The 22,417-nt window shown below is 40.7% G+C and overlaps 1 protein-coding gene across 5 annotated transcripts; it reads right to left on the bottom strand.

Annotated features, from left to right (window-relative positions):
- Positions 1-2,104: 2,104 nt before the first annotated feature.
- BRD8 (bromodomain containing 8) lies at positions 2,105-22,203 on the bottom strand. 5 transcript variants are annotated; one of them, XM_032626647.1, is made up of 22 exons: positions 22,088-22,203; positions 20,912-21,008; positions 15,864-15,933; positions 14,492-14,541; positions 14,145-14,267; positions 13,951-14,031; positions 13,466-13,530; positions 12,672-12,808; positions 11,912-12,130; positions 11,379-11,523; positions 10,323-10,532; positions 9,652-9,932; positions 8,860-9,312; positions 8,456-8,549; positions 8,207-8,253; positions 7,218-7,432; positions 6,939-7,031; positions 6,675-6,743; positions 5,896-6,073; positions 4,628-4,732; positions 4,105-4,149; positions 2,105-2,481 (listed from the first exon to the last, which is right to left on the bottom strand). In XM_032626647.1, exons 1-22 carry the CDS (start codon positions 22,104-22,106, stop codon positions 2,422-2,424), a joined length of 2,856 nt encoding a protein of 951 aa, XP_032482538.1. In that variant the 5' UTR covers positions 22,107-22,203; the 3' UTR covers positions 2,105-2,421. The 5 variants fall into 5 exon arrangements, with proteins under 5 accessions (XP_032482538.1, XP_032482539.1, XP_032482540.1 ...); XM_032626648.1 differs by lacking the exon at positions 4,105-4,149; XM_032626649.1 differs by lacking the exon at positions 10,323-10,532.
- Positions 22,204-22,417: the final 214 nt, after the last annotated feature.

Genomic DNA, 22,417 nt, shown 5'->3' with positions numbered 1-22,417 from the left:
CTGTAAATACACAGAAAAAAATGCATTAAATTCACTCAAATCAATATTCCTAAGGCATTTCCATCTCCCAATTTTGGGAGAAAGATAAGGGGTCAGAAATTTTTTTCGACTCAACATTAGGAAGAGTAAAAACTAGCTGAAGGGAGACATCAAGAGAAAAAGTGATCCGTCATTGGGAATAAAGAAAAAGCCCTATGTCAAGCAGTATAATAGAATTATCACCCAATAATTATTTGTTGTTAGATTTCCTCATACTCTAAAAGAGAAAAAACTGGAGCATTGCTAGCTGAAATGAATGCCTCTATCCCAAACCACCCTTAAACTCAACTGCAAGGCAACAATTTTGATGGACAAGGGATCTTTTCCTCAGCATACAGACATTTTTAACCTATCAACCATTAAATACTCAATGCATACTAAGATACCTGTGGCATCCTTCTGGTCATATCCAGCTCTCACTTCTCAGAAAGAGAACTGCAAATCAAGTTTTAAAAATATCTTTCCTTGCTTCAGTACATTGCACTCCTGGTTTTCTTAGTCCTTCATCCTCTCCCTTTTACTACTTTAATACATCCATCTTCTATGTTCTTGTTTGGGCCTCTGCTTCCTTAATATGTCCTTTAAAAAATGCAGCTACTTTGAGGTTTCAACTTTGATCTTTATTAAGGTGGCTTCCAAATCTCTCCACCTTTACTTTTTATATGCATTCTGGTCTCATTTCTCCATGTACCCAAAGGTCAACTCCCTTAGGTGCCCTACCATCTCCTTCAACTCAACACTTATAAAACTAAAATCACTTTTCTTTCTGAACATCTCCCAATAATTTGCTCTCCCAAAATTCCTTATGCCGATCATCAACACTATTTTCTTAGTCCTGTTTTGACTCTTTCTTCTCTTATATTCAGTAAACAAGTCCACTTGCCAATTTTCTTCCACAATAATTTTTCTTAATGCCCATCCTTTACATCTGAATAAATGTGATAGCCTCCTGGTCAGTTTCTCTATTCTTAATCCAACCTGCTCTGAATAGTCTCCCTATTCAATGCTTTACAATAGCTATCACCTCAAATTTCTCAATCTGTCACTCAAAGCCCTCCATAAATCAAGCTCTGTTTCGTCCCCTTAGCCTGGTACCTGTAATTCACTATTCTTTAATATGATTCCTAATTACATTAGTCTCCTTATTTCTCCCACCTCAGATGCCTATACCTTAACTTAGCTTGCTAAGCTTGTAAATCACGTTCTCTACCAACCCAAAATCTACGTCCTTTAATGGGCCTCTTCCTCCACAAACTTCTCCAACTTTTAGGGCTCCGCTGCTTATATCACATGCATGTTTGCAGACTGCTTTGGGAATGTACTGTAATTATATTTAATTTTCTAACTCCTGGATTGATTGAACTACCACTCACAAAGACGGTATCTTCTACTTCCTTAGGATCCTAGCAAGCTTTATAGTTTTACTTAAGCCAAAAAGATCCGTGACTTCCAATCATAAAGTTCTATATCTTTCTCAAGAAGGCTCAAAATACTAGACAATACCCTATTAATCTCCATCTCTTTTTAATAAAAAGCTCACTAGCTCACTTCACTGATTTACTTTTTATTTAGTAACAGAAGTTGGAATAAACTCAGGTGATAAACTTGATAACTGAGTTTAGCCTTCAAACAGTAATGTTATGAATTCTAAAATACACAAGAACCCTACACATAGAAAGGAATAACAATATACTATTCAAGAAATACCATGTGCAAAGACAGTATAAGTAAAACAAATGCCAAGGATAAAGATGCTTCCTATATCCATGCTTTAATCTTCTTTAAGCAATGACATGAACAGAGAACTCTGAAAACCTTAAGTTTTACCAAACATTGAAGAAAGGCTGAATAAGGCAGTACTTACAGCACAATGCAGTACTTTTAAACATTATAAACTCAATCTTGGTTACTTACCTTCTCTGACCTGTAGTAGAACAGTTCATATTATAATACCACTTTCCCCCCAACAATCTCATTCCCACAAATGACAAAAGTTTCTTTACAGAAGAAATCACAAGTTTCACACACACATTCACACACTCAAAGAACACACCAAAGGCTAGAGTTTTCTTTTCTTTCAGAGTTTATTGTGTACACATACACTTCACAGGTTTTGTTTTTTTTTAAGTCTGTACACTTCACAAGACAGTACAAACTAGCTACAATCTGCTAGCAACACATCAGGACATTAACACATCCCATAATTTTTGCCCTAAAACAGGCAATTGTGCTACTCCAGCTCTCTGAGAGAGATTTTTCCAGCTCATGTCATGTGGCCCAGACACCTCCTCTTCTGTAACTTCCACTTCTGGAACTTCCACAAGCCCAAGCTCTATCTTTACTTCTATTTCATGTTCAGCTCAGTGCAGATACTCTGAGGCTTCACTTTTTCATCTTCATATCTGCTTCAATGGCACAGCGGCGCCCCCTGGTTCCCCCATCCTAGATGACAGGCAGACAAAGAAAGGGAGCATGAGTGAGTTAGCTATACGGTAAGAGAAAAGGTGCAACAAGAATGCTGGGGATTTGGTTTTTGGGGGGAAGAGGGGGGAGAATCAGCAGAAAAATCCAGGAAATGAGGGGCATTTATCTGTCTTCCCACAGAGTGGGCTAAAAAGCACCTGGTAGTAGTGTGTGAGAGGAAATGTAGGACAGAGTACCTTGCTTCTGCCCACCATAAAGGTCACTGGAGTTCACCTGGGGTCCCACAGAATGACTATCAGTCATCCCACCCGGGCCCCAAATCATATGCAAAGGAACAGGAAGAGTAAAAGATGGGTGGGAGAGTCAGAAAGGGCAGTGGATAGTGAGATTCTTGGCTAACATACCTGTCCAGCTGTTGATCCCTATAAGAAAGGCCTTTCCTGCAGACTGACCCTGGCACTAGTTCCCTAGCACCTCCTGAGTTGTTTTCCGTGAGATCAGGACAATCAGAAGGCTTCTTTCCATCTGCTGCTCTCTCCCTGCAGCCCAGCTCCTTCCTCTTGTGCAATACTTTGCTGTCTTCAATAGATAAAAGATTCTATTAACCAGCCTTGCAACGACCAGCCAATTGCTTGGGGATTCAGTCACTGTTGCAGGCCGGTAGGAAAGAATGGAGATTACGGACTGTGGTACGGACTAAGGCCTGTAGGTAAGATGAGCTAGTGAACACTTTTGCTGGGCCAGGCCATTTTTACATTTCTAACATGCAAGGACTCTAAAATTCTTAGATCTCATGAACACAAGTTGCCTTTGAGGCAACAGTAAGTATAAAAATACCACCCTTGCATTTGTATAACACTTCCTTTTTTTTTTTCAAGCCATTTTATCCTCACAACATCCCTGTGAGGTACGCTGGACAGGCACCTCATTATATTACCTCCAGCACACAGATGAGGAAAACAAAGCTCCAAGAGATAATCCAGAGTTTTAAGATCATGTGGTTTTCTAGGCTGATATCCTTCCATTACATCACGACTTAGTGCCTCATAATGAACAACAGAGAGTCAGAGTATTGTTCAAATCACAGAGGAAAAGATTAGAAGTCTTTAGGCTAGCTTTACTAAGCTTATCTCTAATTCCACCAGCCACTACTGTTATGTAGTGGTCACTGTTACTGAGATCTTTATCTTAAATTTTACTGAATGTTTGTGTATCAGTCATCACTCTTGCAACTTAGTATTAGAGGAAAAGAAAAAACCCATGTGCTGAGTATCTGTAGATATGAGGAACACTTTTTAAAAGCCAGCTAGCAGTTGCTGCTCTGAGCAATCTTCTATTTGTAAGAAAAGAACTGTCAAAAGGTGCAGTCAAGAAATGAGGAGAAGGTGCATCCTAGATCCTTACCAATAATACCTCATTTCAGCTCAGTGAAGTCATAAATGGTCCCTACCCAGCCCACACACACACACATGCAGAAAGACAGGAGTGCAGAAGAGAGAGTTTCTTATTCGATGACTTGAATAAGCAGAAGTTTAAGACATTGCCACAGTCTGCATGTTCGATTTCCCTCTGCCACCCACCCCCAGCAAGAGCTGAGAAACTTTGTGGCAACACCACCCCTTGCAGCCATTCAATACTTACAAAGAGAGAGAGAAGGAAGGCAGGAGAGCCCATGGGGACACTGTCCTGTTAGAGGACAAACAAACACTGATCAGGTTCCACGGAAACTCTCAGCTGCAAGCACCCCAAACCTCAGGACAGAGACACAAGCACCACACACACAAAGACAAAAATTTTTAAACTCAAGAGTAAGAGGAAAGAGATCCAAAAGCAATCTGGCCATTATGCCTCTGGAATAGGAACTGATGGTCCCCAAATGCTGCAAGCTATGTCATTTCTCCCACCTTGTGAGCACTCTCCGAGAGGAGATGATAATTCATGCACTCAGCTCACAATTTCTCCCATGTGACTGGGTCTTCCAGTCACAGCAGGTTTCTTCAATGTTTGGATGGGAGCAAACAACTACCATTTTAAAACCTTTATGTCTGTATACCATTGGAATGTAGAAGCCTGGAAGTACCAAGTAGTAACATAAGGTTCCTTGGATGCTTCAAACTTCTATCACTGGAACATTGGCACACAGGCTCTTCCTTGGTCTCCTCACCTTCTCTGAAGAATCCTGTTTGCGGGTAGAATCTCTCCCTCGAAGACTTTTAGCACTGATCCCAGACTCAGATGTCTGCATAATCAACTGTGTGGCCAGGAATTGCTGTAGGGAGAAGAAACAGAGTTGGCCCTAGAGACCTGATCCATCAAGGAAGAATGAAGACACCTTAGGCTTTGTAAATAGGAGTACAGTACTGTTCTGCAAACAACATTCAAATACGTCTTGAATGATTAGGAGTTTTAGCACATTAGGTTTTAATTCTAGTTGTGCATGCTAAGGAATCGGAAAATGCCAAATAGCTCTAATTTTTTTTTGTTGTTATAGCATCAAAATCTCTATGCTCGGGCTTCCCTGGTGGCGCAGTGGTTGAGAGTCTGCCTGCCGATGAAGAGGACATGGGTTCGTGCCCCGGTCTGGGAGGATCCCACATGCCGCGGAGCAGCTGGGCCGGTGAGACGTGGCCGCTGAGCCTGTGCGTCCGGAGCCTGTTCTCCACAACGGGAGAGGTCACAACAGTGAAAGGCCCGCGTACCGCAAAAAAAAAAAAAAAAAAAAATCTCTATGCTCTTACTCTATAGCACAGGGAATTATACTCAGTATCTTGTAATAATCTATAATGGAAAAGAATCTGAAAAGAATATACATAAAAAATTGGGGTGGCCAAAAAGTTCGTTAGGATTTTTTTCTGTAAAATGTTATCTGAAAAACCTGAACTTTTTAGCCAACCCCATAGATATAAAACTGAATCACTTTGCTGTCCACTTGAGACTAACACAACACTGTAAATTAACTATATTTCAATTTTTAAAAATCCTAAAAAACAAATTTCTATGCTCTAAGAATGAGAGAAAATAAAACTAGATGAACCAAAGCAATTTAAGTAATCAGTAAGCAATTTAAGTAGTTCAATATCCCAAAGGGTGCCTGGTAATGTAACTACAGGATAGAAGTAGGTTCCCTGCAATGAAAAGGATCGTCTACCATGTACGTAATTCATATCACTTAAAAATATACATTCACCATTTCACAAAAATTTTATTAAAAAACTTCAGGAAACAAGATATTTGCCCAAGAAAGGCAGAATATTCTCTCACAACTCTTTTACCAAACCAGCATGAGAAAATCATCATGAATCCAGCAAGAACAAAATTGTATCTTCCTGTGTCCCTGATGGCTATTCCAAGCAAAAACCACAACACCCCTTCCTAACATCAGTACAAATCCTTCTCTTGAGTATTTTAAAATTCTCAGGATCCTCAAAGTACCTGGATCTGCTCCAAGACATCTCGCTGCATTTCTACTGCCATGTGATAGACATCGTGGTCTGAGCTATTATACATCACAGCATTCTGGAACATCAGCATGATGTCACGCTGAAATTCAGCTGTGCTGCGGATCAGTCCATTTTCAATGTTTTTCTTAATAGTTGACAAATCCATAGGCCTAAAAAACAAAGCAGGAGGAAATGGGAGCATAGAGGGGAAAAGGACTCCACTGGATCTCTGAATATATTATTACCGTATGCATTTCCTCATATATACCATTAGTCCCAGCTGCCAGGACTCAAACACCAAGCCCTAAAACAAGTACTTAACCCCAAAACCAAATTCAGCCTATATAATAAGTACTGAGAAAGGTAATAAAGGGGGTTAATTCTTTTAAACTCAGTCAGTGATCCAGTCAGTGAAAAAATTAGTTTAGCACTTGGTCATACTTACATCAAAAACATCTGCTTTAAACTTTCTGTGTAAAGCAAAAGTCCACTAAGGGGCTTCCCTGGTGGCACAGTGGTTGGGAGTCCGCCTGCCGATATGGGGGACACGGGTTCATGCCCCGGTCCGGGAGGATCCCACATGCCGTGGAGCGGCTGGGCCCGTGGGCCATGGCCGCTGGGCCTGTGCATCCGGAGCCTGTGCTCCGCGGCGGGAGAGGCCACAGTGGTGAGAGGCCCGCGTACCGCAAAAAAAAAAAAAAAAAAAGTCCACTAAGACTGAACAACTTACAATTCAGGCCTAGTCAGCGTGCTGAATGGATCATGGCTTACCTCTGTACAATGCTGTGGTAGCCAGGTGCTATGTCATCTGTAACAGGCTGCAGGAAGACATTAGCATACCTGTCCAAAAAGAATATGGTGCAATTACTGACTTATCCTCCAAGAAGCACAGGTGAGGGAACTTGATCTAAGCGGCTGAAGGTTTAAAAGCCAATGCCATCAGTCCTGTATAAGCATACTCAGACGTTTTTCTAATTACCAACAATGAAGAGGAGCAGCAGAAAATGTTCCTACTACTTGGTAAAGCCCACTCACCTATGATTAGCTGCGGCTCTCCATACAAGCATGATGGCTTTCTTCCAGATTTTCTGTGCCTGAATAGCTTCCTGATCCTCACTACAGACAGAGCTGAAATAAAAGAAATATGGGAGTCCCACTTGGCATAAGTCCAAAAAAAGTGTCTTAATTACTTCTTGTCAGATGTTTGTTCCAGACCAAGAAACAGAAGATGAAAAAGTAAGACTAAAGAAAAGATCCTCTCCTACTTCTCACCTTCACTGCCTTGACCTCAAAGAAAGAATCACAGATACTCACAATTGTGAAGAAGCAGGGCTGCTGGGGATGGAGTCTGCCAGTGTGTGGGACTGCAGCGTAGCATTGTGTATGCTAAAGCCATCGTCACTCTCACTCACAGGGGGCTCATTATCCATTTCTGACAAATAGCCTTCTCCTTGATCTTCTTCCTTAGGCTCCTCTAGGCTGGCCGCTTCACTGACTCCATCTTCCTCCTCATCCTCACCTGGGGCATCCTTAGACATAGTGTGCTCCAGTCAACAAATGGAAAGGAGAGCAAAGCTATCCAGCAAAGCATCATTAAACATGATCTGTCTTTTGGGTTAGATCAGTTCTAGAAAATGACCTCACACTGTTTCCTGACTGAGCCCTCTATCACTTATACTATCATCTACTTAAAGATACTGACTGATCAAGTAACTTAGAACCTGGACAAAGAATAAGACCCAGGATCTTTTTAAAAGGAAGAAAAAAAAAAGCTACTTACTTAAGACTAAGCTAAGAGGCGTTCCTTCTTTCCCCTTGCTCTTGAGAGGAACTCTGACCCTGGGTACAAAGTTATCAAAAATAGTTTTTATTTTGCGTCTCATCTGATGGAGCAAGCTCACATCGCATTAAGTCTGTTTGTTACTACTGCTTTAGTAATTCTAATAAGAAAACTTTGGATGACTTTCTCTGAATAGTATAATTAATAATCTGATTTCTATATGTTCTCCCTGGCTCTGATATCCCTACTCACTCCAAATCACTCTGGATGTATCAAAACTTCTTTGTGCATTATATGCAAAGAAAGGTCTGTGTGATATTCACAAACTCTTTCAATTAGGAAGCACCTGTTGCCATAGTACTCCCACTATGCCTAACTGTCCACTGCAGCTTTTCCCCATGCAACTCCTTAACCAGTCTCATCTCAGAGAATAATGATGCGAGTTTACTGAAATTCATTAAAAGGTAGTGCTATAGGGAAATCTAGTCACACAGCAAGAGGAATAAAGAAAAGTCTGAAATACCTTTATCTGGCTTCCAAAAATAGTCCCTGATTCTTCTTTCAATGAGTCTGCAGAGGAGAGAAAGACTACCTGAAGATTTTTCCACCTTAGCCTTCCCCTTCCTATGGACAATAGTCCCCTGCAGCTCTCCTTTCCATGCTGACCTATTCTACCTCCTCTACTTGCCCACAACCCACAAATCCCTCAGAAGCCAAAGCAAATGATTTAAAGTTAGTTATAGAGTACATATTTCCTGGCTTTATTATTTACCTGACATTTCAAACTTGTGCTGAGTCTCTGACTCTAAAGGATCTTCAATGGGATTTGAGCCATGTGATGGAGACAACATGCTTTCAGGGGATGCCTGAAGACCAAAAAGAACAAATACCTTAAGTCCTGGTAAATCACTACATCTTATACATTATTCTTCAATGATAATGAGACTATACAAGAAATTCTAAGTCCTCCTACCCATGTAATATGATTCTAATGGTCACCTTAATAGAACAGGGTAAGTATATATAGCACTGATCATACCTATGGGCTTTGGACACATCAACATGTCAGAACTCAGGCATGCAACAGGAAAACCAAAGGCCTAAAATGTCACTTCTTACCTAAGATATAACCCTCCACCCCCTGCCCCCATCCCCCAAGCCCCTGATGTTAAATACCTCTGTCTTCACTGTTGTAATTGGAGTTTCATCGCCTCTCCTACTGGAAGCATCTGCTTCAGTAATTTCTCCAGTTGCAGTACTTCTGGGTTCCTCATCTAAGTCCTGACTCCTGAGTTCTGGTGGCTCCATACTCGTGGCTGGAACAACTCCAGATACTATTTCAGCACCTGAAATGCCTTGCTCTGGTTCTGCAGGTTCCATTTTGATCTCAACACTGGGTTCCCTGATGTCCACCAGTTCATGGATTCCTTTGCTTTCTGTTTCTTCAAAGTCCAGCCTCTCTTGCTTGACCGTCATCTCTGGTGCAGGGAGAGGTACTGGCTTGTCCCGTTCCTGCTGCATAGGGTGCTCCCAGGGGCCAGGCAGGGATTGGGGATCATCATTCTCTTCACAGAATGACAGTGCTGCTTCCACTGCTGCCACATCCAGCACTTCAGGATGATCATCTACCTGTCCCATAATACAAACACTGTTGAAGTCACAAAAAGAAGCCCAAGTCCCTCAATTCATTAGCACCAAATAAGATGGCCTGAATCTGAAACTTCTCTCTCCATGTAGCAGAAGCAACCAATGGACAGGTACCTGTCTGGTGCAAACCAGTAACATAGGAAAGGCTGGGTAGATGACTAGTATGTCAGCATCAAAGGGCTTTGGGACTACAGAGATAGAGATGGGAAGAAGCAGGAGAGTTGTTTATGTAATTCTTACTACAAGAAGCAAGGAGAGGCTGAGGAGAGAAGCCTATGTAGGACCCATGAGACATTCTTTGGGGCTTTGCTGAATAGTTACCTTGTCCTCAATGATGGCAATGATGTCCCCAACAGTCTCAAAGTCCAGTTCTTCACCTGTGTAAGACACAGCAATATCCATCTTCTCAGCCAGATCTAAATCTTCCTTCCCATCAATGCTAGGAGCCTTTGATCCTCCAGGGGCCTCTGCTACCCCTGACCGGAAGCACTCTTCTTTGATAGAATTGATGATCATGGAGATTTCACTGCTATCCATGGAGACAGTCACAGTATGTGGATCCCCCACAGCCTCCATGGGAACACAGGTGTCAGGCTGACTCACTGAATAACAGGAAAAGAAACCATCTCAGAAGCTTATTTGGTACCAACTGCCCACCTGGAGATCACACCAAAGCTGTGGACAGATGTCAAGCACCCATACACTTAAACTCAGTAAAAGTTATCTTACATCTGCCCATGTTTTCTTCTCCTCAATTTTATCTAGAAAGATGAAAACACATTCTCAAGCCCATTCATATATGTACACTTAGCCCTTTTGCCCCAACACATAAATGCCCACCCACTTCTTCTCACATCCTTGTTTTTTTAAGAATAAAGATGCACATGTCCACAGAGAACAGAAGCTGATGCTCTTGGTCGCCTTTCTCTAACTGAAGCTCAAAATGAAATTTTGGATCTAGTTGCTGCTCAGGGCGTAGGTCAAGGACGCACCTGGAGCTACACTCTCAGGAGTGGAGACAGCCGGAGCAGAGGATGGTGCTGGCAGCGCAGGCATCATGACAATGGTAGCTTGGGACACAGACTCTACAGGGGGTGGCACAATTTTAACTGGAGGTTCACTGGCAACAGTAGTGAAGGAAGCAAGAGGTGTGGTGAACTGTGTAGGACCAGCTTCTAAAAGCCGGGAAAGAGTGGGAGCACCTAACAGACAAAGAGGTACACAAACGAGGTAAGAAGAAAGCACATGAGCAAGAAGCAAACAATAGCCACTTTAAGACTCAAACCAAGAAAATTTTTAGTCTCAAAGGATGAAAGTAACTCCTCTGTTAAATAAGCTCATTATCTATAGCCTTATTTTTTCAAACCTTACTTAAGATCTTCTGCCAAGTTAGGAATGACTCAAAGCACTAGAATATATAACTCACATGAAAAATGAGTGGTAATTAAAAAAAAAAAAGGTATGAATAAATCTGTCCCTCCTGCTGAAGTTAAGCATGCTATAAACCACCCAAATTTAACACCACTCAAATACTAAAATCAAATGTTTGGCAATTTTTAAAACTCTTTTTTGCTTTACATTTTCTACCTCATTTAATTCTCACTACATCCTTGTGAAGTATATATATTGCAATTAATTAAGAGGAAACTGAGGCTTAAGAATTAAGTTACCTATCCAAGGTCACGAAACCAGTGTGTGGCAGGCCTGAGACTCTTTAAGTCTAGTGTTCTAGTTCCAAATCTTACCTGCCTATGCTAGTCTCAGGTATCCCTAGCACCCTTTTGTGATTTTTGCACCTTCACCATTAACTTCACTATTCCTTTCATTCAGTATCTATGCTGTGGTCATCCAGGACAATCAGTATTTTGAAGATGACATGGATTTACAATTTCGAGCACCATGTGGTTTAACAGGTAAAGTAGCTCCAAGGTTGGGCTTTAAATCTAGGATTCACAGTTGATTAATAACAAAGGCTAGAAACCAAGGGCAGTCAATGCCATGTTCAACATCTCTAAAATAAAGTCGACAACGGAAAAGTAGTGACTTACCTGAGGCAGCTGGGGAGGCTGCAACAGTGTTGGGTGTTTGCTGCATCTCCCCACCATGTATCATGGGAAGGACCCCGCCTACCTCCAGGAGGACACCTGTACTGTTCAGGTGGCCAGAAGCCACAGCCATTTCACTCTCATTGACCTACCAGGGAAGAATAGAGGTGAAGGCTACACTCAAGCTTTCCTTTATTACCACTTCCCAAAAAAGCTCCAGCAGTTGGCCAAACTTCATGAAACTAAAAGTTAATATCCAAAGAAAATGATTTCAGACCCAAGGGAAACTCTGATTTTCAAAACTTATTGACAAGAGTTCTCTGGAGAAGAGAACCAAAATAATTATGGCTTCAGATACCTCAGGACCCAAGGATACTATCAACTATTTTGTTTTGTTGTGTTTTTAAATTAACATTTAACTAGGAGATCTCTTCCTCTTTTGAACTTTTTTTCCATGTTATATTTTAGGTCCCAGGCACTCCCTTCCAAATTACTTAATCACCACAGCTCTCAAACACCCACAGAAGTCTCCATACCAGTCTGGGGCTAGTAGGCAGGAGGCTGCCCTTCTTCAAGAGCTCTGACAGCAGAGGGGAGGGGGGTGGAGTTGCTTTCTGTCCAAGCATCTTTTTCTGGGGTGAATCATCTGTTACTGGGGTCATGGGGGCTTCTAAGGGTGCAGAGCCTGGAGGAAGGGTGTCAGGAATTCCAGGAAACGAGGTGACTGGGGTACTCGGCAAAGTCCCAGGGGTTACCTAAGAGACAACAGAGAACCTTTATCTGACTTCTCAAACTCAGGAAGGTTCCCTACTCATCTGGATGGGTTAGTGTGTCTACCTATTACTTTATTAGTCCTGAGTGGAACTGCCCAGAAACCCTCTACCTGTCTTGCTCTCAACCACACCTTTCTTCCCCACAATTTTTTCTCTTCTACTCACTCAAACCCAAAGTGACTCAATCATTCCACCCAACTTGCCTTTTATAAACTCCTTACCCACTACCAATATTATATTTACATAGAAATCAGCCTATATTTCAGCAGGAATTTCGTAAGACCAGTACACTTACAAGTAATTCCTTAAGTTAGTCTTTTACCTATCTCTAAAAATGTCAAAAGCCTCAATGTTTTTAGGTCCATTCTTATCTTAGAGCACAGAACATGGTAAATTATGTCTTTAGAATTCAGACCAAGAGAGGAAATTGCCTCTAAGCCAAAAGTGGTTTCCTCATCACTCAGCTCTCTGCTGGCTTACTGCCCCTTTGCTGATCAATTCCTGTGGATGGAAATATACTCACCCCAGAGGTGGCCTCTTCCATAGTGGTTGCAGTCAAGTCGGCAAGTGGATAATCACCTCCTGGGGAGGCAGAATCTATAGGAGAGCGAACCATCACAGTAGGTAACCTCCGAGGGGGTGTTTTTACTGCTTGACGGGCTAGAACATACAAAAGAACAATTTCTGTCTTCAAGATTAAATAAATAAAGCTAGACTCTGCTATTATATAAGAAAGGACAAATAGGGATGTTACATTACTAAGGCAGCATTAAGAATATGGATTAGAAAGTTTTCTTTACAAGTTTTTAGCCTAATTTTTCCTATGAGCAATTCTCACCCTAAGCAAACTTGTGGACCCTAAAGGTCCTTGGAGTAGGAAAGTAGTTTAAACATCCCTCAATATCCTCTTCAACAACTTAAGATTCTACTTTTAACAAGAGGGAAAGACCTCAATGGCTCAAAGCATGTATTCCTAGAATTACAAATGCTGAAGTTCCTCCCCTTATCCAATGACTAAGTTATTCTCAATCTTTTTACAGGCTTTGACTTCTAAAACCTTGTTTATGTTCAATATGTTATTATCAGGCTTTTGTGTCTTAAAAGAACACAAGGTCTAGTGAGATCTCATCAGAGCTCACTTTCTAAGAGTTTCTTCCTGGACATAAAGGGACGTTTTTATTCTAGTAAAAGAGAAGATGACAGAGAAAAGCATGCAATTGGAATTAGTAGATTCTGTGTTAACAGTCTTCAACTGTCATCATCAGGCAGTAGTGTACAGTCAAATTGTTCAACAGTCACTAGGTTCACCTTACTTACCCTGATAAGCCGCATCTGTAGCCTTCCTCTTTACCTCAGCCTCTTCCTCCTCCAATTTCTTTTTCCTAAAGCAGAAATTAAGGGTTAGATCCTAGCCGGCTGTAGCTCCTTCACAGTGCCCTCACAGGGAAGTTTTTTTGCCAGGCTAGCACTTTCTAGAGGAAAAACCTAAAAAATAAATCTTTATCAGCAAAATAGGGAATTTTGAGTATACTGCCTAACTACCAGTTCTTTACCCAGGCAAACTAGAGCCACTTTTAAGTTAGAACTAAGTTATGTTCTCACACTGAAATATTCTATCACATTACCTTCTAGGACTCACTACCCCCTCCCAGCCACCAGGCCACTCTGCAGCTTTCCCTTTCTAGAATCTCTCAAGTCTAAAGGGATGACAGATATAGGAAATAAGCCAGATTACTTAAGAAGTAAAGAGGATAAAAAGAGAAAAAGGAGTACAGATGGAAGAACAGTATAATATAACCCACATCGCAATGTCATTGCAAAGCTCATCCAGTCTGCTGTCCATGTGCCCAGCTTGAATTAGTTCTGCATCTCTTTTCAGCCGTCTGTAGGATGAGAGGTAGGTAGACTGCGTTTTTTAATCTATTTAAAAAATTCTGACTAGTATAAGCCAGCCTGATTTGTCTCTCCCAACCATTTTGCATTCTCTGATAAGTACCTATATTTTTCCTGGGTTTCCTTTATCACTTTCTTTAGTTCCTCAACTCGCTCAGCAGTCAGTTTCCGAACAATGACATCTTCAACGGTTTCTACCACTTCTCCCTTTTCACCCCGTTTCCGTCTATGGAAAAATTTAAAAAACAAACAAAAACAAAAAAAAACACACTTGAATAAGAGAACATTTTTTCCTACTCCCACTTGCTTTCTTTGAGCCTTCTCCAACATCTAACCAGAGATAATTTCTAACTTTTATCACACCATGATATAAACATAAAAAAACCAGACTTCCACAGTAAATATTCTCCACTAAAGAGATTTGGCTCAAGTGCCTGGCTTTGTACTCACTTTGGGGTCTCAGTGGTCTCTAGGAGCTCTGAGTACTGGGAAGCACAATGCTATGGAAAAAAGTGAAAATATGATGAGCAAGCCTAAAAAGGAATGACCTTTCAAAGTTTCAACATATTAGACTAAGGTTTAGACAGGAGAGCTATATTTAAGGTAGGAGTAGCTTCTAGGAGGACAAATTACTTTGCAATCAAATTAGTTCAAAATAATCAATACCATAACACAGAAAAGGGAGTCTTCTGGCCGGGAGTTTGTCTATTTGAGGAAAGACAAGCTAAGAGCCAATATTTATACTTAATATCCACTGAGTAGTTACCGTATGCAAGGCACTGTGCTAAATGCTTTCTAGGTATTAACTCAACTAAATACTTTCAACAATCCTGAATCAACTTTTATCCCGATTTTACAAATCAGAAAACTGAGGCTCATGGTTCAAAGTTTTCAAGTAGAGTCATATTAAACCCAGATCCATCTAATGTACAAGACTGGTCTTTTAACTGTTATGCTACACTGACAAGAATAGTTTGTAATAGTGTGGGCATATATGGATGGATCTGCAAATATTGAGAAAAAGGAAAAGTATTCTCAAACTATTCATGGTACAAAAGCCTTGTGATTAAAATGGTAGGACCTGGTCACACTGGTCAGAATGGCCATCATTAAAAAGTCTACAAATAATAAATGTTGGAGAGGGTGTGGAGAAAAAGAGAACCCTCTAACACTATTGGTGGGAATGTAAATTGGTGCGGCCACTGAAGAAAACAGCACAGAGATTCCTCAAAAAACAAAAAATAAAACTACTATATGATCCAGCAATCCCACTCCAGAGCATATATCCAGACAAAACTATAATTTGAAAAGATACATGCAACCCTATGTTCATAGCATCACTATTTACAATAGCCAAGCTAAGACATGGAAACAACCTAAATATCCATCGACAAGTGAATGGATAAAGAAGATATTCACAGACATAGAGAACAGACTTGTGGTTACCAAGGAGAAGGGGGTGTGGGGGAGGAAAGGATGGGGAGTTTGGGATTAGCAGATGCAAACTATTAATATACAGGATGGATAAACAAGGTGCTTTTGTATAGCACAGGGAACAATATTCAATATCCTGTGATAAACCATAATGGAAAAGAATATGAAAAAGAATATATGCATGTATAACTGAATCACTTTGCTGTACAGCAGAAATTAACACAACATTGTAAGTCAACTATGCTTCAATAAAATTTAAAAAAGAAATAAACATAAGAACAAATAAATAAGATACTTAAAGACCAAAAAGAAAAAAGGCAGGACCTGGAAGGGAACCCACTTCACATCTCAAAAAGTGCTCTAAAATAACATTTACTTGGGAACTTACTTTTTGAGAGAACCAGTCTGGAGGGCGGCCAGGTTCTGCAAAGGGCTTGATTGCTCTGCTAACTGATACCCTACAAAATTAGAAAAGCCTTATCACATACCAAATTGAAAAAAAAAGAGAGAAGGTGTACTGAGAGTTCAAGGTTTAGAGTACAAACTTTGGAGTAAAAAATTGTCACTAGGAAATATTCTGCAATATGTGACTATGGAAAATGCCACAGCTACTGAAAAGTCATTTTAGAGGGAAAGCATCATTGCTGAACAGTTTTCCTACATGATGTATTTCCTGAGTGAAGTGAAGCTATCAGGACCTAGTAAAGTATCATTTCTGTTCATTTGGGAAAATATTTTTATGTTGATCTTGGTTCTTTCAGAAAACATCTGTCATTTGGGAAGCAATCTGTAAAATATTCCAGCCCCCCAAAAGTTATCTTTTGATCTATTAATACAACCCTTAGGAATATAAGAAAATAACAAAAGAAGCAAGCACCAGGAAGAAAGCACCATGTAGACTTGACCAGACTGATGAACAGTTAGGTTTTTCCTAATGCCTGCAAGAGGATATTTAACTTATGGCACTTCATCTCTAGAAAATATTAAACAACCCATAAAAATAACTATGAAATATAAAATATATGATGATACAGAATGTATTTATAACATAATATTAACTGAAAAAAGGTGACACAATTTTCTGCTACGATGCACTCATATGACTTTTTAAAATGTTACAGGTATAAAGACAAAGGAAGAAACAGGCAAAAATGAAAATAGACTGAAATGGTTTGATGCAAGAGCGTGAAGGGGCTTCAACTGTGTCTATTTCTTTAAAAAGATCTGAAGGAAACATGACAAAATATTAAGATTTCTTAAATGCAGGTACCAGATACATGGGCACTCTGTATTACTCTCCCTACTTTTCTATGTGGCTGAAGTATTTCACAACTTTAAAAACAAAAAAGTTTTGAATTTTGTGTTGGGATAATGGTTTCAGAGTTTTTTCTTTTATAAAAAATTTACTTTATCCCTGGTGGCGCAGTGGTTGAGAGTTCGCCTGCCGATGCAAGGGACACGGGTTCGTGCCCCGGTCCGGGAAGATCCCACATGCCGCAGAGCGGCTGGGCCCATGAGCCATGGCCGCTAAGCCTGAGCATCTGGAGCCTGTGCGCCGCAACGGGAGAGGCCGCAACAGTGAGAGGCCCGCGTACCACAAAAAAAAAAAAAAAAAAAAAAATTTACTTTAACATTGTTATGTGGATAGCTATCAGCAAAAAATAAAGTTTGATCCGTAAATTACACCTTTCTTTATACCAAGAAAAGCCCCCAAATCGATCAAAGATTTATATATTTTAAAAAATATAACCATAAAAGTACTAGAAGAAATCAAAGGAGATTTTATAACCTCACACTAGAGAAGAACTTTCTAATTATGTCACAAAATCCAGGAGCTATAAGAGAAAATTATTAAGACTACATTTTAAAACTCTTCATGTAAAAATATTACATTAAGCAAAGCCAAATAGCAAAATGGTTTAAAAAAATGCACCTCAAAATAGACAAATGGCTAATCTCCCTAATATATAAGGAGCCACCCCACCCCCCCACCCCCAGTCAAAGAGAAAGACTAATAGTCAAATAGAAAAACAGGAAAAAGCAGTTTACAGAAAAGGAAATAAAAGTGGCTCTTCAACACAAGAAGATATTTAACTTCACTCATCATAGGATAGATGCAAATGAAAGATATGAGAACTATTTCAAAGTTTGATCTCATACTGTCAAAGATCAAAAATACATAACACCACATTCTATGAACCAGGCCATAGAAAAACAAGTACTATGACATATTACCAATGGGAGTATAAATTGAAACAAATCTCTGAGTAGGGTAATTTGAAATACTTATCAAATTTTATAAACATATATATTCTTTGACTCAATAATTCTACTTTCAGTTTATCTTAGATACAATTCATACATAACTACTCAAGGCTATATTTATATTAGCAAATGCCCATCAACAGAGTTCTAGTTAAATAAATTATGGTACTGCATAAAATATCATGCAGCTGTTAAAAAAAATGAGCTAGATCTTCATATGAAGATATACAAGGGTCTATAAGATACAGTACTAAGTTAAAGAAAAAGTAGCAGTGACAAGGTAAAGAACACTGTGCATAATATATAACCAGTTGTGTTTAAAAAAGAGAGGGGAAAAGAAAATATTTATTTGTTCATGTATACAAATTTAATGGCAGAGAAACACAAGAAACTGCTAACCCTGGGAGATAAGATACAGTGATGGGAGGAAAACACTGTGTACCATTTTAATTTTTATTTATTTCTTCACTTATTTTTGGCTTCTTTGGGTCTTCATTGCTGCACGCGGGCTTTCTCTAGCTGCGGCGAGTGGGGGCTACTCTTCGTTGCAGTGCACAGGCTTCTCACTGCAGTGGCTTCTCTTGTTGCGGAGCATGGGCTCTAGGTGCGCGGTTTTCAGTAGTTGTGGCACACGGTCTCAGTAGTTGTGGCTCACGGGCTCTAGAGCACAGGCTCAGTAGTTGTGGTGCACAGGCTTAGTTGCTCCGCGCCATGTGGGATCTTCCCAGACCAGGGCTCAAACCCGTGTCCCCTGCATTGGCAGGCGGATTCTTAACCAGTGAGCCACCAGGGAAGTCCCAACCGTTTTGAATTTTGAACCTTATGACTTAAGTACCTCCTCAAAATATAAATACAATTTAAAATTTTAAAGTTTTACTTAAGTGTTCTACTATTTTTTATATAAAAATGTAAGAAAATATAGAGATTAGATTCTATTTCAATTCAGTTTACTTGGTATTTCGTTTAAAAATGAGTTCAGTTTATATCTGAGTTATATTTAAGTTCAATCTGAGATTTACCAAATTAGTGTGCTTCGTTTTGTCGCAGGATTTACCAGCTCGAGAACAGCTGCTACCTGGAAGATCCTGGTTTCATCTTTGAAAACTTATTTGAAAAATACATAAAGGAGCTTCCCTGGTGGCGCAGTGGTTGAGAGTCCGCCTGCCGACGCAGGGAACACGGGTTTGTGCCCCGGTCCAGGAAGATCCCACATGCCGCGGAGCGGCTCGACCCGTGAGCCATGGCCGCTGAGCCTGCGCGTCCGGACCCTGTACTCCGCTACGGGAGAGGCCACAACAGTGAGAGGCCCACAGACCGAAAAAACAAACAAACAAAAAACATAAAATTGTTTAAGTGTTAAGTGTGACCAGCAATGGTGCTTTGGTAAACTCATTTGAATGGTTAAAGTAGTAGAGATATACCATACAAATGCAAATTTGTATATTAAGTAATCTGAACACTTAAGACAATTAAAAGGTGTCCTTAGATCCTGAGGGAAAAAAGAGGGGGAAAAAAAGGACTAATGTTAAAAATGAAAGCGTATGTCCTGGTAGCAAAAAAGATTGGAAACCACACACAGTCCCATTTTCTGGTACTTAAAAGAAATACTGAGTGCTAAGACAATTCAATAGGGAAAGAATAATGTTTTCAACAAATACTGAGTCCTGGGACAGTTGCATACCTACATGCAAAAGAGACTCCTGCTTTACAACCTACACAAAAATTAACTCAAAATGGATCAAAGACCTAAATGTGGAGAGTTGAAAGTTGTTAGAAGAAAATATAGACGTAAACAGTTTCTTAGCTACGACACTAAAAGCACAAGCAACAGAAGAAAAAATAAACTCGTATCAAAACTAACAACTTTTGTGCTGTAGGCAATACCAACAGATATCAACACTACCTAAGAAAGGCAACACACAAAACAGGAGAAATATTTGCAAATCATCTAACAAGGGATTTGTGTCCAGAATATATAAAGAATCTTAAAACTCAATAATGAAAAATAATCCAAGGGATCTGAACAGACATTTTTACAAAAAAGACATACAAATGGCCAATAAGAACATGAAAACATGCTCAACAACACTACTGATCATCAGGGAAATGCAAATCAAAACCACAATGAGATACCATTTCATACTCATTAGTACAGCTATAACGAAAAAAGACAACAATAAATGTTGTCAAGCATGCAGAGAAATTGGGGCCCTCATTTATTGCTGGTGGGAATGTCAAACAGTGGGGCCACTTCCTAGTTTGGCAGTTCCTCAAGAAGTTGAATAGAGAATTACAATATGATCTAGCAATTCCACTCTTTCAAGACAAGTGGAAACATATCTGCACAAAATCTTGTACACAAATGTTCATAGCAGCATTAATTATAATAGTCAGAAAAATGGAAACAACCCAAATGTTCATCAACTGACAAATGGTAAACAAAATGTGGCATACCCACACACGGACTATTATTTAATCAAAACAAGGAATAAAGGGGACTTCTCTGGTGGTCCAGTGGCTAAGAATCTGCCTTCCAATGCAGGGGACGAGGGTTCGATCCCTGGTCAGGGAACTAAGATCCCATGTGCTGCAGGGGAACTAAGATCCCATGTGCTGCGGGACAACTAAGCCCGCGCGCCACAACAAAAGATCCCGCATGCGGCAACTAAGACCTAATGCAGCCAAATAATATTAAAAAAAAAAAAAAAAAAAGGAATAAAGTACTGATACATACTCCAACATGAATGAACCTTGAAAGCACTATGCTAAGTGAAAAAAGCCAGTCACAGACAACCACAAACTATATGATTCTATCTATATGAAATGTCCAAAGTTAGTTATCCATAGAGACAAAGTAGATGAGTGGTTGGTGGGGGTGGAGGAGGGGAGATGTTAGAGAGGTAAAGAGGAGACTGTAGAATAACTGCTAAGGGATAAGAGACTTCTTTCAGGGGTATTTAAAATGTTCTAAAATTAGACTCTAGTGACGGTCTTACAATTCCAAATATACTAAATTCTGTGAATATACTTGGTTAATTTTATGGTAAGTGAACTATATCTCAATAAAGCTGTTAAAAAACAAATGCTGCTTAAAGGTTAACTTATGGAATCCACCGGTATAAAAAAAAAATACCCGACAGTTTCTAATAGCCAAGAAAGCAGATACCTTACCAATTTTGATCTCCACTCCTCATAACGGAAGACGCTAAACACAGCTTCTCTCGGATGGACCATGGCTCTGTAGGGCCAGTACTCAGCAGTTTATGTTCTGAAAGGAGAGAAGACTTGGAGACAACCACTGAGACACTAATTCTAAGCCCCAAAGGGAGGACGAAAAGCCTAACACAGAACATCCCAACCTGTAAGGACAAAGTGAGCCACTATCACCAAATCTTCATTTTCACCTCTCTAGTAAACACCACCACTAGGGTGATGCCTATTCATTGCATGAGAACTGCACTGAGTATATGGCAAAACATTTTTTCTTCAAATACCATGGTTACTCTATGTTTTTTTTTAAAAAAAAAGAGTCATTAATTTATCGCAGTTCTCCCCAGAGACCCAGTTTTAAGAATGCTTTACTCCAGGGACTTCCCTGGCGGTCCAGTGGTTAAGACTCTGTACTTCCACTGCAGGAGACACGGGTTGGATCCCGGAAGAGGGGAACCAAGACTCTGCATGCCCCGCGGCGTAGCCAAACAAGAATGCTTTATTCCAATTTGGATGCAAGGGCTATTTCCCAGGATTCCGAGCGGCCAGCCCCCACACCCCACCCTGCACTGCCCCACCTCCTTCTTAGCATAAACTTGTTTACTTCTCTCAGGAACACCCACTACCCTTTAGCAGCTGGGCCTAAAAAACCTTTTCACTCCGTGAAACAGGGGGAAATGGCTGAGATGCACGAAATGCAATTTTCCCCCAGTGGCAGAAAAAGCTCACGATTAAGATACCCCATTTCTCTGTAAGTACAGGCCTCACAAACGTTCGTCAGAAAACGACTCTTTGAGACGCCAGCCATTCCATATAGCTGTTGTGTGGACAACATGTCTGCCCACACGCCCGAGCCTCTGAGGAACCTTTTCTCCTCTCACTCCGCGGAGCGCCCAAACATACAAGAACTCCCTGAGGTGCTTCTCTCAAAAACTCCGCGGCCTTACTGAAACACAAGACTCTACGCTTCTAGGCCCCCAACCGTTGGCCTTCACAACGCCGGTCGAGCGCAGGTCTTTGACGGCCCTGGGCCCTCAGGCAAATCATTGCTCCTACTCTCTAAAAGCGTGACAGAAATCTGTTGCCTGGCCTTGGCGCTTCAAACACCTTCCACACAAGAGCAGCGCAATTACTTACTGCCCGTTCCGGTCGCCATCTTGGCCCCGAAGTCTCCAACCCCTGAAGGAAGACCGTCTGGTAGGGCTAAAGCCCGCGGGATTCTGGGAAATCGAGTTCCGGTGTTTGTTCGCGGTGCGTCATGGGAAATGTAGTCCCCACCCCACCTCACCCCCACCCCACCCCCCAACCCCAGGATGAACAAGCGCCCTAAACTAGGTCTCCTGTGAGAGGATGGCGACTGGAGCCTAAGGATTGCCTTTAGGCTTCTTAGAAAAGAAATGCCTAGGGTTCAAGAAAAACTGATAAACCGGAGTTCCAGTGGGCCCAACTCCAAACTCCGACAGTTGG

This window comes from Phocoena sinus, chromosome 3 (assembly GCF_008692025.1).
Source record: "Phocoena sinus isolate mPhoSin1 chromosome 3, mPhoSin1.pri, whole genome shotgun sequence".
Classification (NCBI taxonomy): Eukaryota; Metazoa; Chordata; class Mammalia; order Artiodactyla; family Phocoenidae; genus Phocoena; species Phocoena sinus.
This window is presented reverse-complemented; position numbering and strand designations above follow the sequence as displayed.